This window comes from Salmo salar, chromosome ssa03, assembly GCF_905237065.1.
Source record: "Salmo salar chromosome ssa03, Ssal_v3.1, whole genome shotgun sequence".
In the NCBI taxonomy this organism is placed as follows: domain Eukaryota; kingdom Metazoa; phylum Chordata; class Actinopteri; order Salmoniformes; family Salmonidae; genus Salmo; species Salmo salar.
In genome coordinates this window covers 59,166,638-59,191,440 of record NC_059444.1, presented here as the reverse complement: position 1 = coordinate 59,191,440, position 24,803 = coordinate 59,166,638, and the positions used below count along the sequence as shown (strand labels likewise).

The window sequence follows — 24,803 nt, the reverse complement described above, 5'->3', positions numbered from 1 at the left end:
CTCTTGCTGATGACGTTTTATTTAGGGGACGAAAGTTAGCTAGAATCGATAGCTAGCTACAACGCTTCAAAATGTATATATTAATGTTTTACGCATTGTAGCTTTGGTTTAAAGTCCCAATCCCGCGTAGACTTCAAGTATCGTTTCGATCATTTGCAGTGAAATGTTGGTGACGTTAACTAATTGAATTAATCTAATCATTTACAGAGATAGCTTGTAGGAAATGATTAGCTAGCGAGCTTGTTTTGTTGCTAGCAAGAGTAATGGGAACAACAATGGGAAAAGGGGATACCTAGCCAGTTGCACAACAATGTATTGAAATGTGTCTTCCGCATAATATGGTAGTAATGTAACTAGTTAGTGATCCAGCTTAGCTAGCTATGCTGACATTGTTTTTTGAGTTGCCAAGATAGCTGTAGTTTTAGGGTAATTAGCTAATATGATTGTTCTTAGTAAAATTCATATTACTCAGTGTGTATCTCTGGTTGACGCTCCAAGTGAGAGAGGCTTCGAGATGTTGTGGTCATATCAGTTATCAGAGAGGAAGAAATAAAGCAATAACTTACACTAGAAAATCTTTGACAATACCCAGTGTTGGTGTTTTTTTAAATAGACTAGCTACATACCGTCCTATAGAGCTCTAACCTGTGGTTGGTGTCTAAAGTCACAGAGACAGCCAGGTAGAGCTGTGCAAAGATGGATGTCCAGTTGTCTATCAGCTTCCTGAGGGACAGACTGGGTGGGGCCATTGAGGAGGCAGTGCGTACAGCAGTGGAGTCTGTGCTGTGTGAGACTGTGCGTCTGTTAACCGGGCTCCAAGGGGACCAGCAGCATGGACTTTCTTCAGTGACCCTGAGGGACCAGGACACCCTGGGACTGAAGCAGAGGTTAGAGGCCCCCAGCGGGGGTGACTGGAGGGTGCAGGCTGGGTCTTCAGGGGCATTCTGTAACACAGGACCGAGGGGTAGTGGTGGGTGCAGCAACACTAAGAATCCAATGGGTCAGACTACTTGCTCAACCTCCCAAGCATCACAAAGGACCACTGTGGAGCCCCAACCCCAAGAGGTGGTGGAGGACTGTGCTGGACTGCCTGACCCGTTTGACCTTGTGTCGGCTGGGCCAGTGATGGTGGACTTTGAGGAGGGTCAGGGCATGGGGATCCCAGAGGAGTGGGAGCTGATGAACAGAGTGTACAAGACAGAGCACAATGAAGACATGGCCCTTATTGACGGGGGCGGTAGCACTCAATGTAAGTCCTGACTCAATGTAGTGAAAGATGGTTGTGATGTAGTTTCACAGAGAAAAGGCAGCTTTAGTGAGAGCCTCTCTTGATGTCTTGACTTGCAGTATTTTCATGTAGCCTCGCAAGCTGCCTGATATCGCAAGCTTATATGAATGGTATATCCGTACAATGAACCATTCATGTAAGCTTGCGAGATCTGGCGGCTTGCTAGGCTACCTCTCCTCATTGTCTCCTCTCTGCTAATGTTCAGTTGCAGATGACCACAGGCTGCATGAAGGAGACCAGAGGACTGTGGCTGTGCCCCTGGAAGGAGAGATGGCTGCCAAGCCCCAGGACACATTGCACCCCTGTTTCAGCCCAGCCAACATCAAAACAGAGCGACCTGAGATAGAGAGATGCTGCATGGCTGAGGAGGCCCTTGCTCTGCCTCTGCCTCATCCTGCCAATGTGAGTAAAGCACATCTACTCAGTCTTCAAACGCCGACCTCGCAATCTCATAAACAATATTAGGCACTAAATGTTCACTGACATAATGTGCGCCTCAGTCCTTATCTAAACCTGTCATTCTCAGAGTGGTGTGGAGGCCGGTGACTTTGGGCAGGAGCAGGTGGAGGCTGGTCCACAGGACTTTGTAGGTCGCCTGCGCCTGTGGCTGGAGCAGCTATGTCCTGAGGTGGTCCGGGAGTACGAGAGGGAGGGCTGTCTGTGTGAGCTGTCCCGCAGGAAGCTTATCAAGTTCTCTGTGTCCTTCATCGTGGAGGAGTTTGGATTGTGAGGAGCTGATTGTATGTGTATTTGGGCCGAGAAGGGACGTGACTGAGAGATTTTGCTCTTCTATTTAGACTCAATGTTTTGTGAGTGTTTCTGACGTTTAATCTCCTGTCCTTCTCTGCAGCTACCCTACCTCTGCTCAGAAGACCATGCTGGCAGAGCACATAGTGGAGCTCTTCCCAGGACTCAGGCTCTGTGCACCCTCTGCTGGCATCAATGGCATAGTGAGTTAGTAAATTGATTAGCGGTGTAAGATTCACATAATTCTCAGTTACTGAGTAGACGATTATGTCTTATCATTTTTTCTCCTTGTGTAGGAACACTTGTACGACCCTTTGTCCCGTACGGGTTACATTGAGACGCGCCTGCGCAACTCTCGACGCACCCTTGAAGACCACAAGAAGAAGTATGTGCTGAAGAGGCGTCGGCCAGAGCCAGGCCTAGCGGACCCTCCTGGACCTAGATCGGGGCCTGGGCTCCTGGAGAGACAGTCCAGCGAGGAGACCCAGAGGTGGATGGAGCTGATGAAGAGAACCAGGCCCCTGACCAGGAACCTGCCTGCCATCCACAGTGCTATGGACCTCACATTCAACGCACGCAGGAGATGGATCAGCAACACACGGCCTAGTATGAGGGCTGTGCTGGCTGAGTACCCACGTTTTCTTGACGTTCCCGCCACGGTGAGTCCAGTCTTCATGGAGAAAGCTACGAATGCTCTCTAGACTAGAAAGGCCACAGATAAACTTGTATTAGGGTCATTCCATGTCATTTTAGCCAGATATGACACCCACCATCTCAAATTGTTATGAAATTGTTTCTGAAGTTAGAAACAGATAAGATCAGCATTCCTGCAAAATTATTTTAATGAAGTATAATTAGATTTCTGAGAAATTAAGCTAACTGATTGCACCCAAAATGGCCTTTTTTTATTTATTTATAGGATTCATATAATATTCCATAAATATAGTACCTAACATCCAATTTGAACCAAACTTTGTTCTAACAATGAGTAAGATATTGTGTGAGGAATCAAAGTGGTCAAAAGCCACTCACTGACCCCCCCCCCCCCCCCACACCAATCCCAGCCCAACAAAGAGTATACAGTATCAGTTCTCTATGTCTGACGAGTAGTATGGAGCTGCTGCTCAGAGAATTGTTTCTTCATCCTATGTAATCTGCCGTCAATCCTACATCCCGATATTACCAGGTTTGACCACTAGAAGGTGCTGTTCCTGCTATTAGATGATAACCCCCCCTTCAATGTTAAAGGGATAGTTCACCCCAATTACAAAATTACACATTGGTTTCATTACCCTGTAAGCAGTCTATAGACAAGGTATGACATCAGCCAATTGTTTGGTTTTGTTTACCTGGCAAATGTTTAAAATGCAAACGTTTCAGCATCGGTGGCACAAATCCAATGCGAGTCAGTGGTTCCTATTTTAGCATTTTTGCATTTCATATCCAAATCATCTACAGGTAACTGCCAAAATAAAGGAAATACCAACATAAAGCGTCTTAATAGGGTGACCAGAACAGCTTCAATGCTTCTTGGCATAGATTCTGGAACTCTATTGGAGGTATGCGACACCATTCTTCCATGAGAAATTCCATAATTTGGTGTTTTGTTAATTAAAAAAATATATATATATATTACCTTTTTATTTAACTAGGCAAGTCAGTTAAGAACAAATTCTTATTTTCAATGACAGCCTAGGAACAGTGGGTTTACTGCCTTGTTCAGGGGCAAAACAGCAGATTTTTACCTTGTCAGTTAAGGGATTCGATCTTGCAACCTTTCGGTTACTAGTCCAACGCTCTAACCACTAGGCTACCTGCCGCCCCAAATGGTGGTGGAAAACGCTGTCTCAGACGCCGCTCCAGAATCACCCATAAGTGTTCAATTGGGTTACGATCTGGTGACTGACATGGCCATGGCATATGGTTTACAACGTTTTCATGCTCATAAAACCATTCGTGCCCTGTGGATGGGGGCATTGTCATCCTATAGGGGCTTATCCATGGTAGCCAAAATAATGGCCTGCCCAGTATTTTTTATATATGACCCTAAACTTGATGGGATGTTTGTTGCTTTATTAACTCAAAAACCACACCTATGTGGAAGTACCTGCTGTCAATAGACTTTGTATCCCTCATTTACTCAAGTGTTTCCATTATTTTGACACTTACCGGTATAAGTAACATCATCGAGTTACAAAATAAATGTTAAAATACCTGAGGCTGATTTTGAACATGAAGCGTGAAAATGCTAATATAGGTACCATTGACTTGAATTTGATTTTTGCCACAAATGCTTAAAAGTTAGCATTTGAAACAGTGGCCAACAACCAAAGCATGGGTTGCTGTCATACATTGTCTGTTGACTGCTTACAGGGTAAGGATACCAATATCATTTTGTAATTTGGGAACTGTTCCTTTTAACATTGAGTTTGGGGGGTGGGGAGCTTCAAAAAAATGTTTTAAACATAATAGCAGGAACAGCACCATCTATTGGTCAACCTGGTAATATCAGGACATAGGATGGGACATAAACATAACTTCAATGACAAATTTCTCTGAACAGGGGGATAGAAAACGTCACTAAATTCACTGAGAGAACATTAGATAAGATGAAGAAACAATACTCTGTTCCGCAGCTCCATACTACTTGTCAAACACAGAGAACTGATACTATATACTCGTTGTTGGGGTGGGATTATCGTTGTGGGTCCGTGTGTGGCTTTTGACTATTCCTTTGGATTCCTCATGTCTATTTATTGAATGTTATATGAATCCTATAAATTCAAATGGCCAATTTGGATGCGATCAGTTACCTTAATTTCTCAGATCAAATTATATTTAAACAAAATAATGTTGCAGGAATGATAATCGACTAAGTGTATTATTGGGATCTGAAGGTGTTTGTTTGTTCAGATTGACCTGGAGTTTGAGAGGATGTTCCCAGGTAAAGGCCACTCCTTCCTGGCCCAGTGGTCGTCGTTCGTGTTGCCCAGGGTGTACCAGATTGCAGAGTGTGAAAAACACCCGGACATCTCTGCACTTCTCCAACTGGCTGCCACACAGCAAGGAGGTCAGGGGTTAACTACACTGAACCAAAATATAAACGCAACATGTAAAGTGTTGGTCCCATGTTTCAAGAGCTGAAATATGAAATCCCAGAAATGTTCCATATGCGGTTTATTTCTCTCAACTTTTATGCACAAATTTGTTTATATCCCTGTTAGTGAGCATTTCTCCTTTGCCAAGATAATCCATCCACCTGACAAGTGTGACATATCAAGAAGCTGATTAAACAGCATGATCATTACACAGGCACACCTTGTGCTGGGGACAATAAAAGGCCACTTTAAAATGTGCAGTTTTGTCACACAACACAATGTCTCAAGTTTTGATGGAGCCAAGCTGACTGCAGGAATGTCCACCAGAGCTGTTGCCAGAGAATTTAATGTTAATTTCTATACCGTAAGCTGCTTCCAATGTCGTTTTAGAGAATTTGGCAGTACGTCCAACTGGCCTTACAACAGCAGACCATGTGTAGCCACACCAGTCCAAGACCTCCACATCTTTTTTTACCTGTGGGATTTTTTGGTTGGGGTGCTGAGGAGTATTTCTGTCTAATAAAGCCCTTTTATAGGGGAAAACTAATTCTGATTGGCTGGGACCGGCTCCCCAGTGGGTGAGCCTGGCTGCCATCCATGGCTGCACCCCTGCCCAGTCATCGGAAATCCATAGATTAGGGCCTAGTACGTTTTTCAATTGACTGATTTCTTTATATGAACTGTAACTCAGTAAAATATTTGAAATTGTTGCATGTTGCGTTTCTTTTTTTAATTCAGTATACACGGAATAGACACTTTACAGTCAACCTCCTAATCAGCCATTGACAGACTGACTGGAAATTAACTGTATGATTTACTCAGTGGTTAGAGTAATTGGAGAGTAGATTGCTGTGTTTTAAGTTTTTTTTAATGCTAAGTTTCACATTTGTTCCCCACTGATTCCTCTGCAGACTCCTACACCCTGACTATGCTGAAGGTCCTGATCTATGTACTAACATCAACAAACACCAGTAGAGCCTCCTTACCCTCCAGGAGCAGTGTCAGGCAGGTCATTCGGTATCTGGTGGACATTGTACCGGTGAGCAACACAGTATTTTTCTTCCTGGTCAGACTGAGCAGTGAATCCAGACATTTCCTCATTGCCATATAGATTAAGTTTGTGAACTAGTGGAATTTTAGAAGGAAATGGTTGGCAACTTTAGAAGGAAAGGTAGCAATGGCATTTTGAAGGAATGTATTTGAAGAATCCCCTTGAAAGACCTTTGCTCCTTTGTTCCTCTACAGATAGACACCATGGTGTCCTCCTTATTCTGTGACCGTACCTCCTTGGAGGGCCCAGAGTCTGTGTCCCACGCTCAGCCCTACATATTGAGCGTGGGGCCCCTGGAGGCCCCTGGCCGGCAGCTTTGTATCGTGTTCCCTGTTGATAGGATTGCAATCCCCCTGCCTCAGGAGGGCCTGAGCAATGCACTGGACAAGCTTTTCAAGCTTCTGCGTGTGTTTGAACTGGGGTACCCAGATCAGCTAGCCTCCCTGTATGGCTTCCTTGAGCACCTGTATGGGCTGGAGATGACCCCACAAGATAACCATGACTCCCCCAGTGGCAAGGGGTCAAAAGTGCTTGAACTTTTATCACGGCTCCACATGCCCTCCTGACAGAAGGCATAGGTCTACACAAGAATTGAACTCGCCCCACAGACTTACCTTTTATTTTTTTGATTGATATTTTATTATAGCCATCCTTTACTATGTTCTGGATTTGCCCCAAAATTAAAGTATGTCGGACTGAACTGAACACTGGTGTTATACCTTCATTATACCGTACCAGTCAAAAGTTTGGACACACCTAATCATTCAAGGGTTTTTCTTTATTTTTACTATTTTCTACATTGGATGTATTCACTATTATTCTACAAACTATGAAATAACACGTATGGCATCATGTAATAAGGAATTTCTTTCCTTAATGCATTTGAGCCAATCAGTTGTGTTGTAGGGGTGGTATACAGAAGATATACCTACTTGGTAAAATACAAAGTCCATATTATGGCAAGAATAGCTCAAATAAGCAAAGAGTTAGCAAAAAGAGAGTCCATCATTACTTTAAGACATGAAGGTAGGTAAATCTGGAAAATGTAAAAAAAACGTTTAAAATTACTTCAAGTGCAGTCACTAAAACCATTAAGCGCTATGATGAAACTGGTTCTCATGAGGACCGCCACAGGAAAGGAAGACCCAGAGTTACCTCTGCTGCAGAGGATAAGTTCATTAGAGTTACCAGCCTCAGAAATTGCGGCCCAAATAAATGCTTCACAGAGTTCAAGTAACAGACATCTCAACATCAACTGTTCAGGGGAGACTGCGTGAATCAGGCCTTCATGGTCAAATTGCTGCAAATAAACCAGTACTAAAGGACACCAATAAGGAGAAGAGACTTGCTTGTGCAAAGAAACACGAGCAATGGACATTAGACCGGTGGAATTCTGTCCTTTGGTCTGATGAGTCCGAAGTTGAGATTTTTGGTTCCAACCGCCGTGTCTTTGTGAGACGCAGAGTAGGTGAACAGATGATCTTTGCATGTGTGGTTCCCACCGTGAAACATGGAGGTGGTGTGGTGGTGCTTTGCTGGTGACACTGTCAGTGCTTTATTTAGAATTCAAGGCACACTTAACCAGCATGGCTACCACAGCATTCTGCAGCGATACAAGGGCTATTTGACCAAGAAGGAGAGTGATGTAGTGCTGCATCAAATGACCTGGCCTCCACAATCACCGACCTCAACTCAATTGAGATGGTTTGGGATGAGTTGGACCGCAGAGTGAAGAAAAAGCAGCCAACAAGTGCTCAGCATATGTGGGAACTCCTTCAAGACTGTTGGAAAATCTTTCCTCATGAAGCTGGTTGAGAGAATGCCAAGAGTGTGCAAAGCTGTCGAGGCAAAGGGTGGCTACTTTGAAGAATATAAAATAAACTTCCCTGTGGCTCAGTTGGTAGAGCATGGTGTGTGCAACGCCAGGGTTGTGGGTTCGATTCCCACGGGGGGCCAGTACCAAAAAAAATATATTTTTTAAATGCATGAAATAAAATGTATGCATTCACTACTGTAAGTTGCTCTGGATAAGAGCGTCTGCTAAATAACTAAAATGTAAATGTTAACAAATCCAAAATTATTTTAGCCTCTATGGGCTAGGTGGGACGCTTGCGTCCCACCTACTCAACAGCCACTTTAAGCCTGTGGCGCGATTTTCAAAACCTTAAATCCGATTACTTCAATTTCTCAAACATATGACTATTTTACAGCTATTTAAAGACAAGACTCTCGTTAATCTAACCACACTGTCCGATTTCAAAAAGGCTTTACAACGAAAGCAAAACATTAGATTATGTCAGCAGAGTACCAAGCCAGAAATAATCAGACACCCATTTTTCAAGCCAGCATATAATGTCACCAAAACCCAGAAGACAGCTAAATGCAGCACTCACCTTTGATGATCTTCATCAGATGACAACCCTAGGACATTATGTTATACAATACATGCATGTTTTGTTCAATCAAGTTCATATTTATATCAAAAACCAGCTTTTTACATTAGCATGTGACGTTCAGAACTAGCATACCCCCGCAAACTTCCGGGGAATTCGCTAACATTTTACTAAATTACTCACGATAAACGTTCACAAAAAGCATAACAATTATTTTAAGAATTATAGATACAGACCTCCTCTATGCACTCGATATGTCCGATTTTAAAATAGCTTTTTGGTGAAAGCACATTTTGCAATATTCTAAGTACATAGCCCAGGCATCACGGGCTCGCTATTTAGACACCCGGCAAGTTTAGCACTCACCATAATCATATTTACTATTATAAAAGTTTGATTACCTTTTGTTGTCTTCGTCAGAATGCACTCCCAGGACTGCTACTTCAATAACAAATGTTGGTTTAGTCCAAAATAATCCATCGTTATATCCGAATAGCGGCGTTTTGTTCGTATGCGTTCCAGACACTATCCGAAATGGTAAAGAAGTGTCGCGCGCATGGCGCAATTCGTGACAATAAAATTCTAAATATTCCATTACCGTACTTCGAAGCATGTCAACCGCTGTTTAAAATCAATTTTTACGCCATTTTTCTCGTAGAAAAGCGATAATATTCCGACAGGGAATCTCCTTTTCGGCAAACAGAGGAAAAAATCACAAAGGCGGGGGCGGTTGGGTCACGCGCATAAGCCCAGAGTCCCTTGATCGGCCACTTGAGAAAGGCGATAATGTGTTTCAGCCTGGGGCTGGAATGACGACATTCTGTTTTTTCCCGGGCTCTGAGAGCCTATGGAAGACGTGGGAAGTGTCACGTTAGAGCAGAGATCCTTAGTAAAAGATAGAGATGGAAAAGAAGTTCAAGAAATGGTCAGACAGGCCACTTCCTGTAAAGGAATCTCTCAGGTTTTGACCTGCCATTTGAGTTCTGTTATACTCAGACACCATTCAAACAGTTTTAGAAACTTTAGGGTGTTTTCTATCCATATGTAATAAGTATATGCATATTCTAGTTACTGGGTAGGAGTGGTAACCAGATTAAATCGGGTATGTTTTTTATCCAGCCGTGTCAATACTGCCCCCTAGCCCTAACAGGTTAACAATTTTTTTTGGTTACTACATGATTCCATATGTGTTATTTCATAGTTAAGTCTTCACCATTATTCTACAATGTAGAAAATAGTAAAAAGAAAGTCAAACCCTTGAGTGAGTAGGTGTTTCCAAACTTTTGACTGGTACTGTATATTCACTGAGTTTCTCATTGACAATGCAAATACTTGCATAAAACTAACATCTTGTATGAATTTTCTGTGTGGGGAAATTATACTGTATTTTGTACTTTAGGATACCTGTTCAGTTTTTGCTCAATTTCTTTAGTATTTAACTTGCTCATGATACTGTTGTGGTTTACTTTTTTTAAATAAAAAAAGATCTGTTTCACTGTCCAATATTTAATATGTGAAATACTGGTGAGGTATCATTTTCTGTCCTGTCAACACATTTAAGTAATGCATGACTAAGTGATATGTTCTTTGTGAAGTCTATGTTCAATCGGTGGCAGCAGTCTAATATGGCCTCGTTTGAACCTGCCTATGGGCCATCACTTCACCAGGTGAAGCCAGTGAGGGAGGAGTGCCCAGCTCAAATCGAACAACAATCTGCGCCACTCCCTTATGTTGTCAACAAGGCAGCATAATCCGTCGTTAAGAAACATCTCTCTTTTCCATAAAATATATGTTCAAATTTTCAAACTAGTTTCATGTGGAAGGCAGATACGTTGTCAAAAGCAATCACTTTTGCAATTGAAAACAGAATCCTACTCATTACTCCACGTGCTGACCTACGTCACTTTTGTTTTGAGCCTGTTTTGAGCCGATTTATATTGAACAGAAATATAAACGCAACATGTGCACTGTTGGTTTCATGAGCTGAATTTTTCCATATGCACAAAAAGCTTCACAAATTTTGTGCGCAAATTTGTTTACATCCTTGTTAGTGAACATCTGGCCTCTGGGGTCTGAGACCAGCCACCGGGACAACTAATGAAACAGGAGTATTTACGTCTGTAATAAAGCCCTTTTGTGGGGGGAAACTAATTCTGATTGGCTGGGCCTGGTTCCCAAGTGGGTGGTTCTATGCCCTCCCAGGCCCACCCATGCCTGCACCCCTGGCCAGTCATGTGAAATCTGTAGATTAGGGCCTGATGAATTTATTTCAATTGACTAATTTCCCTATATGAACTGTAACGCAGTAAAATCTTTGAAATAGTTGTGTTTATATTTTTGTTCAGTATATAACTATTTTCCTAACCTCAACCTAATCATCACAACCTGCTACGTGAATTCTCCTAACCTGCTGCGAAAAGTCAAATCTGACGTTAATTCGACTAAAACGGAGTTTTACGTGCAGCCGGCTAATGCCTGAGAGGCAGCTTGCTTCCAAAACGAACGCAATCACTTTTCACCCGGTGGAAACTACGCGCGTTGAGCCCGGGTCAGTTTAATAGAATCCTCATTATACCGCCTGGGCGAATCAGCTGTGGGCGTCGTTTTTACACTATTTAGTAATCCTTATGTTCTTTGGCTGAAAACGACGGAGATACGACCACAAACACTTGAATTAAACACGTGCTGTCTGTCATGCGTGGAAGGGTTCCAAGTGGCTCTGAACCACTGCAGACCTTGTTCGCACGCGGAAGTGTCCACTTCGAAAAGTGAGAAGGTGCCCTGATTAATATTCGCAAAATGTGGATCATTGTAGCAATCATTTGTGCGGCTCTAGCTACATTCCTATACAAATATGTGTTCCGTACATCCGGACCAAATCCTTTCGATATCGACACTCGTGCGCCGCTTAAACCACTGGTCACCCAAAAGAAGGAGAAAAACAAAGTTCTGAAGCAGGGTGAGTCTCTTGGACACAAGGCTTGACCGATCACCAATGCATGCACGAAATATAGTTTCCTAGGAATATGTGCGCAAATAGATATACATTCTGTAAATATTTTTTGGCAGTCACCCTTGTCCTGTGTGTGTTTCGAAAGTTATATCTTGTTGCATAATTAAATTGTTCTGTCGTTCACATGTATCGCAAGAGCATTAGTATTCATTTGAAGTAGGAAAGCAGGTCAGGCAACTATTTCGTCTGTTAGAACCGTTGACATAACGTTTTACAATATCCTATGGCTCCACTGATTGTCAACGACGGTAGTGCGTCACAAGTTGGCCAAAGCTGCTGTACTGCACTCGTGACTAAACTCATTGTTGAAATGAAATTCACCCCGCACTATATCATGTTTATAGCTGCTACTCAAACACTTGTTTCAGTACAACTAGCTAGGGTTTCATCCAATTTAGGACAGATTTTCATTCGAATATTCAAAAATCTGTATAAAACCACCAGACATGTGTTTCCATCACACGGACTTTTTGCGGATAAAACGCTGTGCGTAATTAATCAGTGCACATAATTAATTTATCGCATAATTAATTTTACCGACACAAAAAGATCACACCATGTCGAACGGACAAATTATGTTTACATGTATGCCTATATAATTGTACTGCATTTGAACGTTTCCATGAAAATGCGGTCGAAACTTTTTTTCATGGGTCAGGTAATTCATCCGCATGAAATGGTTAGATGGAAACGTGGTTATTGGCTGTCTGCACACTCCATGGGATAATATTTCTGCAACACATCGTTATTTGTTTCATGTAAGAAGATTTAACTGACAATATCTGTGTTAATTGTATGTTTTTATTACTCTTCACTACCAGGTTTCTTGGCTAGTAAAGTACCTGAGAAACTAGATGCCATTGTCATTGGCAGTGGAATTGGTGGTCTTGGGGTGGCGGTGCTGCTTGCTAAGGTTGGAAAGCGGGTCCTGGTTCTGGAGCAACATGATCGGGCTGGAGGCTGCTGCCACACCTTTACAGAGAAAGGCTTTGAGTTTGACGTGGGTGAGAAGGCTCTTATCAGTTGACCTTTCCTTACCTAGAAGGCAGCTATCAGTTTACCTTTCCTTAAAAATGTGGTAGATACCTTCCTTTACTCAGAGGTGGTAGTGGCGATGAACCTAGTCTATTTCTGTTGTTGACCTTAACCAGGGATGGGCAACTTTGATGGTTGTGGGGTTCTGCATAGTGGCTTGTGGTTCCGCATACCTACATCAGATACCGACACATGCAGACAGAGCCGGCCCTAGCCTTTTGAGGGCCCTAAGTAAAATGTACCTACACATTTTAGAGCCCTCCCCCCTCTTGACAGTGAAATGAGAAAAAATTACATTTTCCTGCAGTTCTACACATTTTGCCATGGGGCGTAGAGAAAAATGGCACCTTATGTATTGTACTATTCCAACTCTCAACAGTAAGTTGAGACCCCGAATGAGTTCCTAAAAAAAAAAAAAAAAAAAATGAACGCATGTCCTGGGCTGACCCTAGCCTGATTTTGTCTCAACAACTAAGTGTGAAACACTGTAAATGCAAACTATGTATCAATAATACTGCCTTAAAAGCCCCATGTGATGTGAGCTGGACATCCTAAATATATAAGACAATCTAATAATAAAATACATCTATCAATCATGCCTCCACCTCAGGTATCCACTACATCGGGGACCTGTTGGAACATAAGCCCTTCCGCTGCATGCTTGACCAGCTTACCAATGGTCAGCTGCAGTGGGAGCCCCTGGACAACCCGTTTGACCAGGTGGTGTTGGGCCCTCCTGGAAACAGGCGCACCTACCCCATCTACAGTGGCAGGGACCGTTTCCCCGACGAGCTGAAGAAGTTCTTTCCTGGGGAGGAGGCGGCCATCGATGAGTACATGAGGCTGGTCAAGGTATGGTGCTGTTACATGATGTCATCAAATAACTTCATACCGTAGACATCAGTTGACAAGTGTTTGAATGGAGCAGTAAAGGTGATTGTTTGGTATTTGATGTTTAAGGTCAATTAAGTAATCAGCTTTGCAAGATGAGTAGACTACTATGCTGCTGGTTGTGCTAATGTTGCTGCTGTTATTGGAAATTGTGGTTTATGCTGACTGAGCTCAACCTTTTCCCTACTTATTTCAGGGATAGGTTGGGCTCTATGCCAAATGCAGGGAATTGTGAGATTGCACTTTGGCAAAGAGGAGCTACCATGTGGGGACTGGTCTGTTATCGTTGTCATCTGTGTTGAGGGCCAGGGTTGTGGAGTCAGAGTGGAGTCAAGAGTGTGCATAGCTGTCATTATAGCAAAGGGTGGCTACTTTGAAGAATGTCAAACATAAAATATATTTGGCTGATGGCGCCAGACAGGAAGGCTGCCGTCTTATCGGCTCTTAACCAACCATGCTATATTGTTTGTTTTTTGCGTTGTTCGTAACTTGTTTTGTACATAATGTTGCTGCTACTGTCTCTTATGACCGAAAAGAGCTGGACATCAGAACTGCGATTGCTCGCCTCAAACTGGATGAAGAGTTCTTCTTCAATGAGTCGGATGGGAGGGATATAATACAGACTCCCGGCCAGGCCCAGATCCCCGTTATTCGCTGGAGAAGGAAACGGAGACTTCGCAGAAAGAGATCAGGGTGCCTTGTGAGCATCAGGGGGCGAGTGGCTAATCTGCCCTTGCCTTCCATCCTGCTAGCTAACGTTCAATCGCTGGAAAATAAATGGGATGAGCTGAAAGCACGTTTATCCTACCAACGGGCAGGACGACGACATTAAGAACATACAGCTGGCTGGTTATACACTATCGGCAGGACGGAACAGCAGCCTCTGGTAAGACATGGGGCCGGGGCCTACGCATTTATGTGAACAACGGCTGGTGCACGAAAGCTAAGGAAGTCTCAAGGTTTTGCTCACCTGAGGTAGAGTATCTCATGATAAGCTGTAGACCACACGATCTACCTATAGTGTTCATCTGCATTTTTTGTAGCTGTCTACATGCCACCACAGACCGGTGCTGGCACTAAAACCACACTCAATGAGCTGTATACCGCTATAAGCAAACAAGAAAACACTCACCCAGCGGCGGCGCTCCTACACACAGAGACGCGTACAAAGCTCTCCCTCGCCATCCATTTGGCAAATCTGACCATAATTCTATCCACCTGATTCCTGCTTACAAGCAAAAATTAAAGCAGGAAGCACCAGTGACTCAGTCTATTTAAAAAGTGGTCAGATGAAGCAGATGCTAAACTACTGGACTGTTTTGCTTGCACAGACTGGAATATATTCCAGAATTCTTCCGATGGCATTGAGTACACCATCAGTCACTGGCTTCATCAATAAGTGCATTGAGGACGTCATCCCCACAGTGACTGTACGTACATACTCCAACCAGAAGCCTTGGATTACAGGCAACATCCGGACAGAACTAAAGGGTAGAGCTGCCACTTTCAAGGAGCGGGACTCTAACCCGGAAGCTTATAAGGAATCCTGCTATGCCCTCCGACGAACCATCAAACAGGCAAAGTGTCAATACGGGACTAAGATCGAATCATACAACACCGGCTCGTCGGATGTGGCAGGGCCTGCAAACTATTAGACTACAGAGGTAAGCACAGCTGAGAGCTACCCAGTGACAGGAGCCTACCAGATGAGCTAAATAACTTCTATGCTCGCTTCAAGGAAAGTAACACTGAAACATGCATGAGAGCACGAGCTGTACCGGAAGACTGTGTGATCACTCTCTGTAGCCGATGTAAGACCTTTAAACAGGTCAACATTCACAAGGCCGCAGCGCCAGACTAATTACAAGGACGTGTACTCCGAGCATGCGCTGACCAACTGGCAAGTGTCTTGACTGACATTTTCAACCTCTCCCTATCTGTCTAATACATGTTTCAAGCAGACCATGATGGTCCTTGTATTCAAGAATACTAAGGTAACCTGCCTAAATGACCCATAGCACTCACGTCTGTAGCCATGAAATGCTTTGAAAGGCTGGTCATGGCTCACATTAACACCATTATCCCAGAAACCCTAGACCCACTCCAATTTGCATACCGCACCAACAGATCCACAGATGATGCAATCTCTATTGCACTCTACACTGCCCTTTCCCACCTGGACAAAAGGAACACCTACGTGAGAATGCTATTCATTGACTACAGATCAGCGTTCAACACCATAGTGCCCTCAAAGCTCACCACTAAGCTAAGGACCCTGGGACAAAACACCTCCCTCTGTAACTGGATCCTGGACTTCCTGATGGGCCGCCCCCAGGTGGTAAGGGTAGGTAACAACACATCAACCATGCTGATCCTCAACACGGGGGCCCCTCAGGGGTGTGTGCTCAGTCCCCTCCTGTACTCCATGTTCACTCATGACTGCACAGCCAGGCACAACTCCAACACCATCATTAAGTTTGCTGATGATGCAAGAGTGGTAGGCCTGATCACTGACACCGATGAGACAGCCTATAGGGAGGAGGTCAGATACCTGACTCTGTGGTGCAAGGACAACAACCTCTCCCTCAATGTGATGAAGACAAAGGAGATGATTGTGGACTACAGGAAAAGGAGGACTGAGCACGCCCCCCATTCTGATCGACGGGGCTGTAGTTGAACAGATTGTGAGCTTCCAGTTCCTTGGCGTCCACATCACCAACAAAATAACATGGTCCAAGCATGAAGAGGGCATGACAAAACCTATTCCCCCTCAGGAGACTGAAAAGATTTGGCATGGGTCCTCAGATCCTCAAAGTTACACAGCTGGACCATCGAGAGCATCCTGACTGGTTGCATCACTGCCTGGTATGGCAACTGCTTGGCATCCAACCGCAAGGCACTACAGGGGGTAGTGCGTACGGCCCAGTACATCACCGGGGCCAAGCTTCCTGCCATCCAGGACCTTTATACCAGGCGGTGTCAGAGGAAGGCCATAAAAATTGTCAGACTCCACCCACCCCAGTCATGGACTGTTTTCTCTGCTACCGCACGGCAAGCGGTACTGGAGGGCCAAGTCTAGGTCCAAAAGGATCCTAAATAGCTTCTACCCCCAAGCCATAAGACTGCTGAATATCTAATCAAATGGCTTCTCAGACTATTTGCATTGCCCCCCCCCCTCCCACACTTTAATAACTGTACTTACATATACGTATTACCTCGACACCAGTGCCCCGCACATTAACAATGTACCGGTACCCCCTGTATATAGCCTTGCTATTGTTATTTACTGCGGCTTTTTAATCATTTGTAATCATCCTTTTTTTTAACTGCATTGTTGGTTAAGGGCTTGAAGGCTGTATTCGGTGCATGTGACAAATAACATTTGATTTGTTTAATCCTTTTTTTGCTTACTACATGATTCCATATGTGTTATTTCATAGTTTTGATGTCTTCACTATTATTCTACAATGTAGAAAATAGTCAAAATAAAGAAAAACCCTTGAATGAGTAGGTGTCTAAACTTTTGACTGGTACTGTATGTATTCCATCTACAGAAAGCAGGACACAACATTTGGTTCCTGGGTCTGCTGAAGCTCATTCCTGTCCCCCTGGCCAAGTTCCTGGTGTACACAGGCCTGGCCAATCGTCTGTCATTCTTCTTCCGCATGGCGTCTCGCAGCGTGACAGAGGTGGTCAATGAGCTGACTAAGAACAATGACCTCAGGGCCATCTTCAGCTACATCTTTGGCACTTACGGTAGGGTAGACAGCTGTAGTTCCTGATAGTGGAGAGCATAACCACAGCCATCTCAAATGATAGACTGTGTTCCTATTCCCTATGTGGTTCACTAATTTGTGCTATTTGGGGGGGACACATGGACCAAATTAATTGCATCTCTTTTTGTAGTGCGTTTGGTTTTATAGGACTCCATTTTGTTGTGTAACTGCAGGTAACATGCCCAAGGATGCCAGCTTCTCCATGCACAGCCTGATGGTCTGCCACTACCTGACTGGCGCCTGGTACCCAATAGGAGGAGCCAGTGAGATCGCCTACCACATGATCCCTATCGTTGAGAAAGCCGGGGGGGCCGTGCTCGTCCGCGCCCCAGTCAACCGCATCCTGTTCAACGACAACAAGGAGGCTATTGGTGAATAGGAATGGTTGAAAGATGACTTGATTGATCACACAGATGGTCAGATTTGACCACCTCTGGTTCCCATGGTTTCAGGTGTGAGCGTGATAAAGGGTCAGGAGGAGATCCATGTACATGCTCCAATGGTCATCTCCAATGCCGGCATCTTCAACACCTACCAGCAGCTGCTGCCTAAGGAACTCCAGGCCATGCCAGGTGGGTGAGGGTATTAAGGTGTATGTTCAAGATGTCTGTGTTTAAAAAGACTGAATTGTTAGTTGACGCTTGTCTAGATAATGTTTCTTTGATCTTGTGATGCCTAATGATTAATGATGTAACAGTTCACCACTGGGCATCGGTCCCTGGTTCAAATGTTTAAGATATGGGTGCATCGAGACCCCAAACCGATCCAAATGTAGCATGCATCGGTCAGAAAATCGATTCAAATGTTACAAATTGTAGGTACAGTAATTTTATGGGGCTCAAATTACTTTCTTTCTACCTTCCGAAAATACCTCATCTTTTCTGACACTTGTTTCCTCTCCTTCAGTGTCAAACTAAGCGTGGAATTATGTTGACAGTCATTGATCTTGAAGTAATTTTGCATGCCTAACAACCCCAGGTAATGTCAGTTGCCTAGTTAAACTGCACGCTGTCCATAGCTTTGCGCACTGACCAGTGAGAGGTAGGCCTAATCATAGACCTATACATCACTTACACACACAGCTCCATCAGCTGCAGATTTGAATTTAAAATGAATGTGTTTATGCAACAAATGTTAGTGCACCGAACCGCATCGATTTGTTCCTCCTAATCAAACTAAAACTTAGCGTGTCGGAGCCCATGTGTCTTGATACGTATAGAATCTTCTTGAAAGGGAAAGATGCACATCCCTACTAATCATGAATGTTGTATGATCCTGTGATGCCCTTCAGCCATCCAGAAGCAGCTTGGTATGATGAAAAACGGGGCAGGAGGTCTGAGCATCTTCCTGGGCCTGACCGGAACCAAGGAGGACCTGGGCCTCAAAGCAAACAACTACTGGATCTTCACAGAGCACAACATGGATGAACTGTAGGTCCTTCCTCTGTTTGTTTAACCCGAAATGTTTGGCGTGTCCCCGTAGGCCCCACTGTCTAATGACTTGTCTATTTATTTTAATTTACACCTTATTTGGTCCTTATTAACATATATCTGATGTGTTGCATAGGCATACATTGTGTAATGTATTGTGGTTTGGACTTTGAGAGAAGTGTATTAATGTGACATTACATAGCCTACGGTACATGAGACTGTGATAGTGAGTATGTAGTCACGTATTCTGTATTTCACTACCTTTTACTGTGTGCATCAAAGATTGTGCTGTTACAGTAATCTGTTTGGTATAAACTAAAATGTGATGTTGTCAAAATAGACAGTATCAGTTCACACTCACCACTACACTAATTTCACATGTTTGGAACCTCAATAGATATTCGCACTGTTTAACAAGCACGGTCTACAGTGCATTCGGAAAGTATTCAGACCCCTTCACTTTTTCCACATTTTGTTACGTAACAGCCTTATTCTAAAATGTAAAATATTTTTTTCCCTCATCAATCTACACACAATACCCCATAATGACAAAGCGAAAAATGGTTTTTAGATTTTTTTGCAAAAGGATAAAAAATAAATAAAAATTACACCATATTTACATAAGTATTGAGTCCCTTTGCTGTGACACTTGAAATTGAGCTCAGGTGCATCCTGTTTCCATTGATCATCTTTGTGATGTTTCTACAATTTGATTGGAGTCCACCTATAAGGTCCCACAGTTGACAATGCATGTCAGAGCAAAAACCAAGCCATGATTTCGAAGATATTGTCCGTAGAGCTCCGAGACAGTATTGTGTCAAGGCACAGTTCTGGGGAAGGGTACCAAAAAATGTCTGCAGCATTGAAGGTCCCCAAGAACACAGTGGCCTCCATCATTCTTAAATGGAAGAAGTTTAGAAACACCAAGACTCTTCGTAGAGCTGGCTGCTTGGCCAAACTGAGCAATTGGGGGGGGGCAAAAACCTGATGGTCACTCTGACAGAGCTCCAGAGTTCCTCTGTGGAGTTTGGAGAACCTTTCAGAAACAACCGTCTCAGCAGCACTCCATCAATCAGGCTTTTTTTGGGTAGAGTGGCCAGACGGAAACCACTCCTCAGTAAAAGGCACATGACGGCCCGCTTGGAGTTTGCCAAAAGGCACCTAAAGGACTCTCAGACCATGAGACACAAGATTCTCTGGTCTGATTAAACCAAGATTGAACTCTTTGGCCTGAATGCCAAGTGTCACATCTGGAGGAAACCAGGCACTGCTCATCACCTGGCTAATACCATCCCTACGGTGAAGCATGGCGATGGCAGCATCATGCTGTGGGGACGTTATTCAGCGGCAGGGACTGGAAGACTAGTCAGGATCGAGGGAAAGATGAACGGAGCAAAGTACAAAGAGGTCCTTGATTTAAAAACCTGCTCAGGACCTCAGACTGGGGCGACGGTTCCCCTTACAACAGGACAACGACCCTAAGCGCACAGCCAAGACGACACAGGAGTGGCTTCAGGACAAGTCTCAATGTCCTTGAGTGGCCCAGCCAGAGCCCGACCTTGAACCCGATCAAACATCTCTGGAGAGACCTAAAAATAGCTGTGAAGCGACGCTCCCCATCCAACCTGACTGAGCTTGAGAGGATCTACAGAGAACAATGGGAGAAACTCTCCAAATACAGGTGTGCCAAGCTTGTGTCATACCCAAGAAGACTCGAGGCTGTAATAGCTGTCAAAGGTGCTTCCACAAAGTACTGATTTTAAAGGGTCTCAATACTATGTAAAAGAATATATATATATATATACTGCTCAAAAAAATAAAGGGAACACTTAAACAACACAATGTAACTCCAAGGCAATCACACTTCTGTGAAATCAAACTGTCCACTTAGGAAGCAACACTGATTGACAATAAATTTCACATGCTGTTGTGCAAATGGAATAGACAACAGGTGGAAATTATAGGCAATTAGCAAGACACCCCTAATAAAGGAGTGGTTCGGCAGGTGGTGACCACAGACCACTTCTCAGTTCTTATGCTTCCTGGCTGATGTTTTGGTCACTTTTGAATGCTGGCGGTGCTTTCACTCTAGTGGTAGCATGAGACGGAGTCTACAACCCACACAAGTGGCTCAGGTAGTGCAGCTCATCCAGGATGGCACATCAATGCGAGCTGTGGCAAGAAGGTTTGCTGTGTCTGTCAGCGTAGTGTCCAGAGCATGGAGGCGCTACCAGGAGACAGGCCAGTACATCAGGAGACGTGGAGGAGGCCGTAGGAGGGCAACAACCCAGCAGCAGGACCGCTACCTCCGCCTTTGTGCAAGGAGGAGCAGGAGGAGCACTGCCAGAGCCCTGCAAAATGACCTCCAGCAGGCCACAAATGTGCATGTGCCTGCTCAAACGGTCAGAAACAGACTCCATGAGGCCCGACGTCCACAGGTGGGGGTTGTGCTTACAGCCCAACACCGTGCAAGACGTTTGGCATTTGCCAGAGAACGCCAAGATTGGCAAATTCGCCACTGGCACCCTGTGCTCTTCACAGATGAAGCAGGTTCACACTGAGCACATGTGACAGACGTGACAGTCTGGAGACGCCGTGGAGAACGTTCTGCTGCCTGCAACATCCTCCAGCATGACCGGTTTGGCGGTGGGTCAGTCATGGTGTGGGGTGGCATTTCTTTGGGGGGCCGCACAGCCCTCCATGTGCTCGCCAGAGGTAGCCTGACTGCCATTAGGTACCGAGATGAGATCCTCAGACCCCTTGTGAGACCATATGCTGGTGCGGTTGGCCCTGGGTTCCTCCTAATGCAAGACAATGCTAGACCTCATGTGGCTGGAGTGTGTCAGCAGTTCCTGCAAAAGGAAGGTATTGACGCTATGGACTGGCCCGCCCGTTCCCCAGACCTGAATCCAATTGAGCACATCTGGGACATCATGTCTCGCTCCATCCACCAATGCCACGTTGCACCACAGACTGTCCAGGAGTTGGTGGATGCTTTAGTCCAGGTCTGGGAGGAGATCCCTCAGGAGACCATCCGCCACCTCATCAGGAGCATGCCCAGGCGTTGTAGGGAGGTCATACAGGCACGTGGAGGCCACACACACTACTGAGTCTCATTTTGACTTGTTTTAAGGACATTACATCAAAGTTGGATCAGCCTGTATTGTGGTTTTCCACCATTTTGAGTGTGACTCCAAATCCAGACCTCCATGGGTTGATAAATTGGATTTCCATTGATTATTTTTGTGATTTTGTTGTCAGCACATTCAACTATGTAAAGAAAAAAGTATTTAATAAGATTATTTCATTCAGATCTGGGATGTTATTTTAGTGTTCCCTTTTATTTTTTTTGAGCTGTGTGTGTATATGTGTATATATGTATGTATTTTTATATATGACTACATTTGCAAACATAATGTTTTTGCTTTGTTATTATGGGGTATTGTGTGTAGATTGACGAGGGGAAAAAACAATTGAATACATTTTACAATAAGGCTGTAACGTAACAAATTGTGGAAGAAGTGAAGTGGTCTGAATACTTTCCAAATGCCCTGTATATGTGCATCAGAATCTGAGAAGGGTGAAGTGTTCTTTACTGTAGTGTTAAAGAGCCTACAGTATCTTACTAAACCCATTATCTGGATGTTACAGGGTTGAGACCTATCTGAAGGGAAACAGGGAGGAGTCAGCGAAAAGTGTTCCCGTCCTCTTTGTGGCCTCTCCATCAGCCAAAGATCCCACCTGGGAGGAACGATCACCAGGTACAGAAACAAGACTGGTGTTAGCACTGATATTCACCATAATATATTATTTCATTATTTTTATCCTTGGAAATGAATCAGCCACTGACTGACTACTTATTTAAACCCGTGGCTCCTATAAGGAGTATAATCCATTGACTAATGTCCTACATCTTACTCGGTTCGGAGGCAAGTTTTTCCAGGTTGTACCAGTTGAGGCTGCCTGGACATCTCTCCTCCAGGTGTTTCTAGGTTGACCCTTTCTTTTCCCCTGAGGGTTGCCATGTTGGATGTTAGGCCTAGTTTTAGTTTTATTCCTGATGTGAGACTGTCTTTTGTTTTTGTGAAACGTTTTATTTACTTAATGGAAACACAGACAAGACAACAGTTGGAACAAAATACTAAAGACGACATGCAACAGGATTCAGTAGTTTTCTATTAGGTACCAGATGGATGCACTGTCCAGGCTATCAAATGCCTTTTCAAAGTCTTAAGTTTGTAAGTGTTCCATTCTATTGACTCTCCAATGTTAATGCATTAGTGTTGCAATGTGTTCCTGAACCCAGCCTGCTGGTTGCTGATCTACACCATACCAAAACATTTTGTAATTTAGATTATTGGAAGTGCACACAACTACAATATCTGATGCCATCAGATTGAAGGCTGAACAGACATGTTTCGACCCCTTTTCTTTTCCCATTCTTCACAGGCAAGTGCACCCTGAGTCTGGTGAGCTTTGCTAACTATGAGTGGTTTGGGGAGTGGAAGGATGACAAGGTGACCAACAGAGGGACTGATTACAAGGAGCTGAAGCAGATATTCTGTGACTCGATTCTGGAGGTGGTGATGAGCGTCTTCCCCAAGATTACCAGGGACAAGGTAGAGCATTTAGCCCATTCATACTAAACTCTGGTAGACTGCTTTTTCCAGGAAACTAACATCTCTATGGAGGATGCACTAGTAAGCTGTAACATAGACACACTTCCTTTCAATTTTGACAAATGGTGTAACTTAATACCTCGATTGGAAACATACATCTCCCTTGTCTCTCTCGGTCTGTCTTTAGGTTGAGTTCATCGAGGCTGGAACACCCATAACAAACACACACTACATTGGAGCCCCAAAAGGGGAGATCTACGGAGCAGACCATGGCACCGCTCGTTTCAGCGCTGAGTGCAATGCTACCGTGAGGCCCCAGACACCCCTGAAAAACCTCTACCTCACAGGTCAGAAACTTATACGGCTAATAGAGTTCCAAGGACATATCATAGAGAAGCTATATGTCTGTTTTCGATAGGCTAACTAATGGCTTAGCATTTGGATAAGTCATACGTTTTGACTTCAGTATTAAAGGTCTATATTGGCTCTGGTTTCTACTGCGTGTTGATGTTCCTGTGTTTGTGTTCTGTGTACAGGTCAGGATGTGTTTGTGTGTGGCTTTGCTGGTGCACTGGCTGGGGCTCTCACCTGTGGTTCTGTCATCCTCAACCGTAACCTGCACCTGGATGCCATTGCTCTGGCCAAGAAGACCAAACGTGTCGACACTAAGAAGTTGAAGTAACACGCTACTCACCACCTCCCTCAACCCATTGTTGCTCCGGGTGAAGTTTCCCTTAAGTACAGGTCTAGGATCAACTTCCTCTCCCCCAATCCACATTAGTTGGGGAAAATGCCCAAGATCAGCGTCTAGGGGCAACTTCACCCAACTCACCAAAGCTACAATAACACAAGCCCAGGGACAGGCTTCAGTCTCTGGTCCTACAGTCAACACAGTGAAAATATGGTTACTGTGTGTTTGAGTGTGTAACTATTCTTATCAATGAGTGTAGAGAACTCTGCTCTCTCTCACTGTTAAGGGAAAACAAAATTGAAAGTTGAGGAATCTTTCAATCAAATGTATTTTGTAAAGCCCTTACATCAGCTGATGTCACAAAGTGCTGTACAGAAACCCAGCCTAAAACAGCATGCAATGCCGGTGTAGCAGCACGGTGGCTAGGGAAAAACTCCCTAGGAAGAAACCTAGAGAGGAACCAAGCTATGAGGGGTGGCCAGTCCTCTTCTGGCTGTGCCTGGTGGAGATTTATTAAAAAACATGAGCTGGTGTACACCCAGAAAAATGTGTTTGTGTGGAGGTGCTGACTAACGGTGAATAAACTATCAAAAAAAGTCGCACACTCCATATATAAACTCCCAGCAATTTAATGGGTATTTACCAGTGTTTCGGCATCACTGTGCCTTCCTCGGGGTAGGAAGGCAAACTGTTAACAAAAACCAATAGTGTATGGCATAGTAAATATATTATGCTATTATCATATATAAATCAATATTATGCATCAAAATA

At 44.1% G+C, this 24,803-nt stretch overlaps 2 protein-coding genes across 2 annotated transcripts; both read left to right on the top strand.

Annotated features, from left to right (window-relative positions):
* Positions 1–7,098, top strand: LOC106600792 (uncharacterized). The gene is made up of 8 exons (XM_014192459.2): positions 1–1,249; positions 1,494–1,690; positions 1,815–2,014; positions 2,139–2,238; positions 2,332–2,694; positions 4,949–5,105; positions 6,045–6,172; positions 6,379–7,098. The coding sequence occupies exons 1-8, from the start codon at positions 697–699 to the stop codon at positions 6,748–6,750; spliced, it is 2,070 nt and encodes a 689-aa protein (XP_014047934.1). The 5' UTR covers positions 1–696; the 3' UTR covers positions 6,751–7,098.
* Positions 7,099–11,040: 3,942 nt separating this feature from the next.
* On the top strand, positions 11,041–24,803 carry LOC106600793 (all-trans-retinol 13,14-reductase). Its single transcript, XM_014192460.2, has 11 exons — positions 11,041–11,536; positions 12,412–12,594; positions 13,236–13,477; positions 17,071–17,272; positions 17,466–17,663; positions 17,745–17,864; positions 18,584–18,722; positions 22,374–22,483; positions 23,172–23,341; positions 23,529–23,688; positions 23,878–24,803. The coding sequence occupies exons 1-11, from the start codon at positions 11,377–11,379 to the stop codon at positions 24,021–24,023; spliced, it is 1,830 nt and encodes a 609-aa protein (XP_014047935.1). The 5' UTR covers positions 11,041–11,376; the 3' UTR covers positions 24,024–24,803.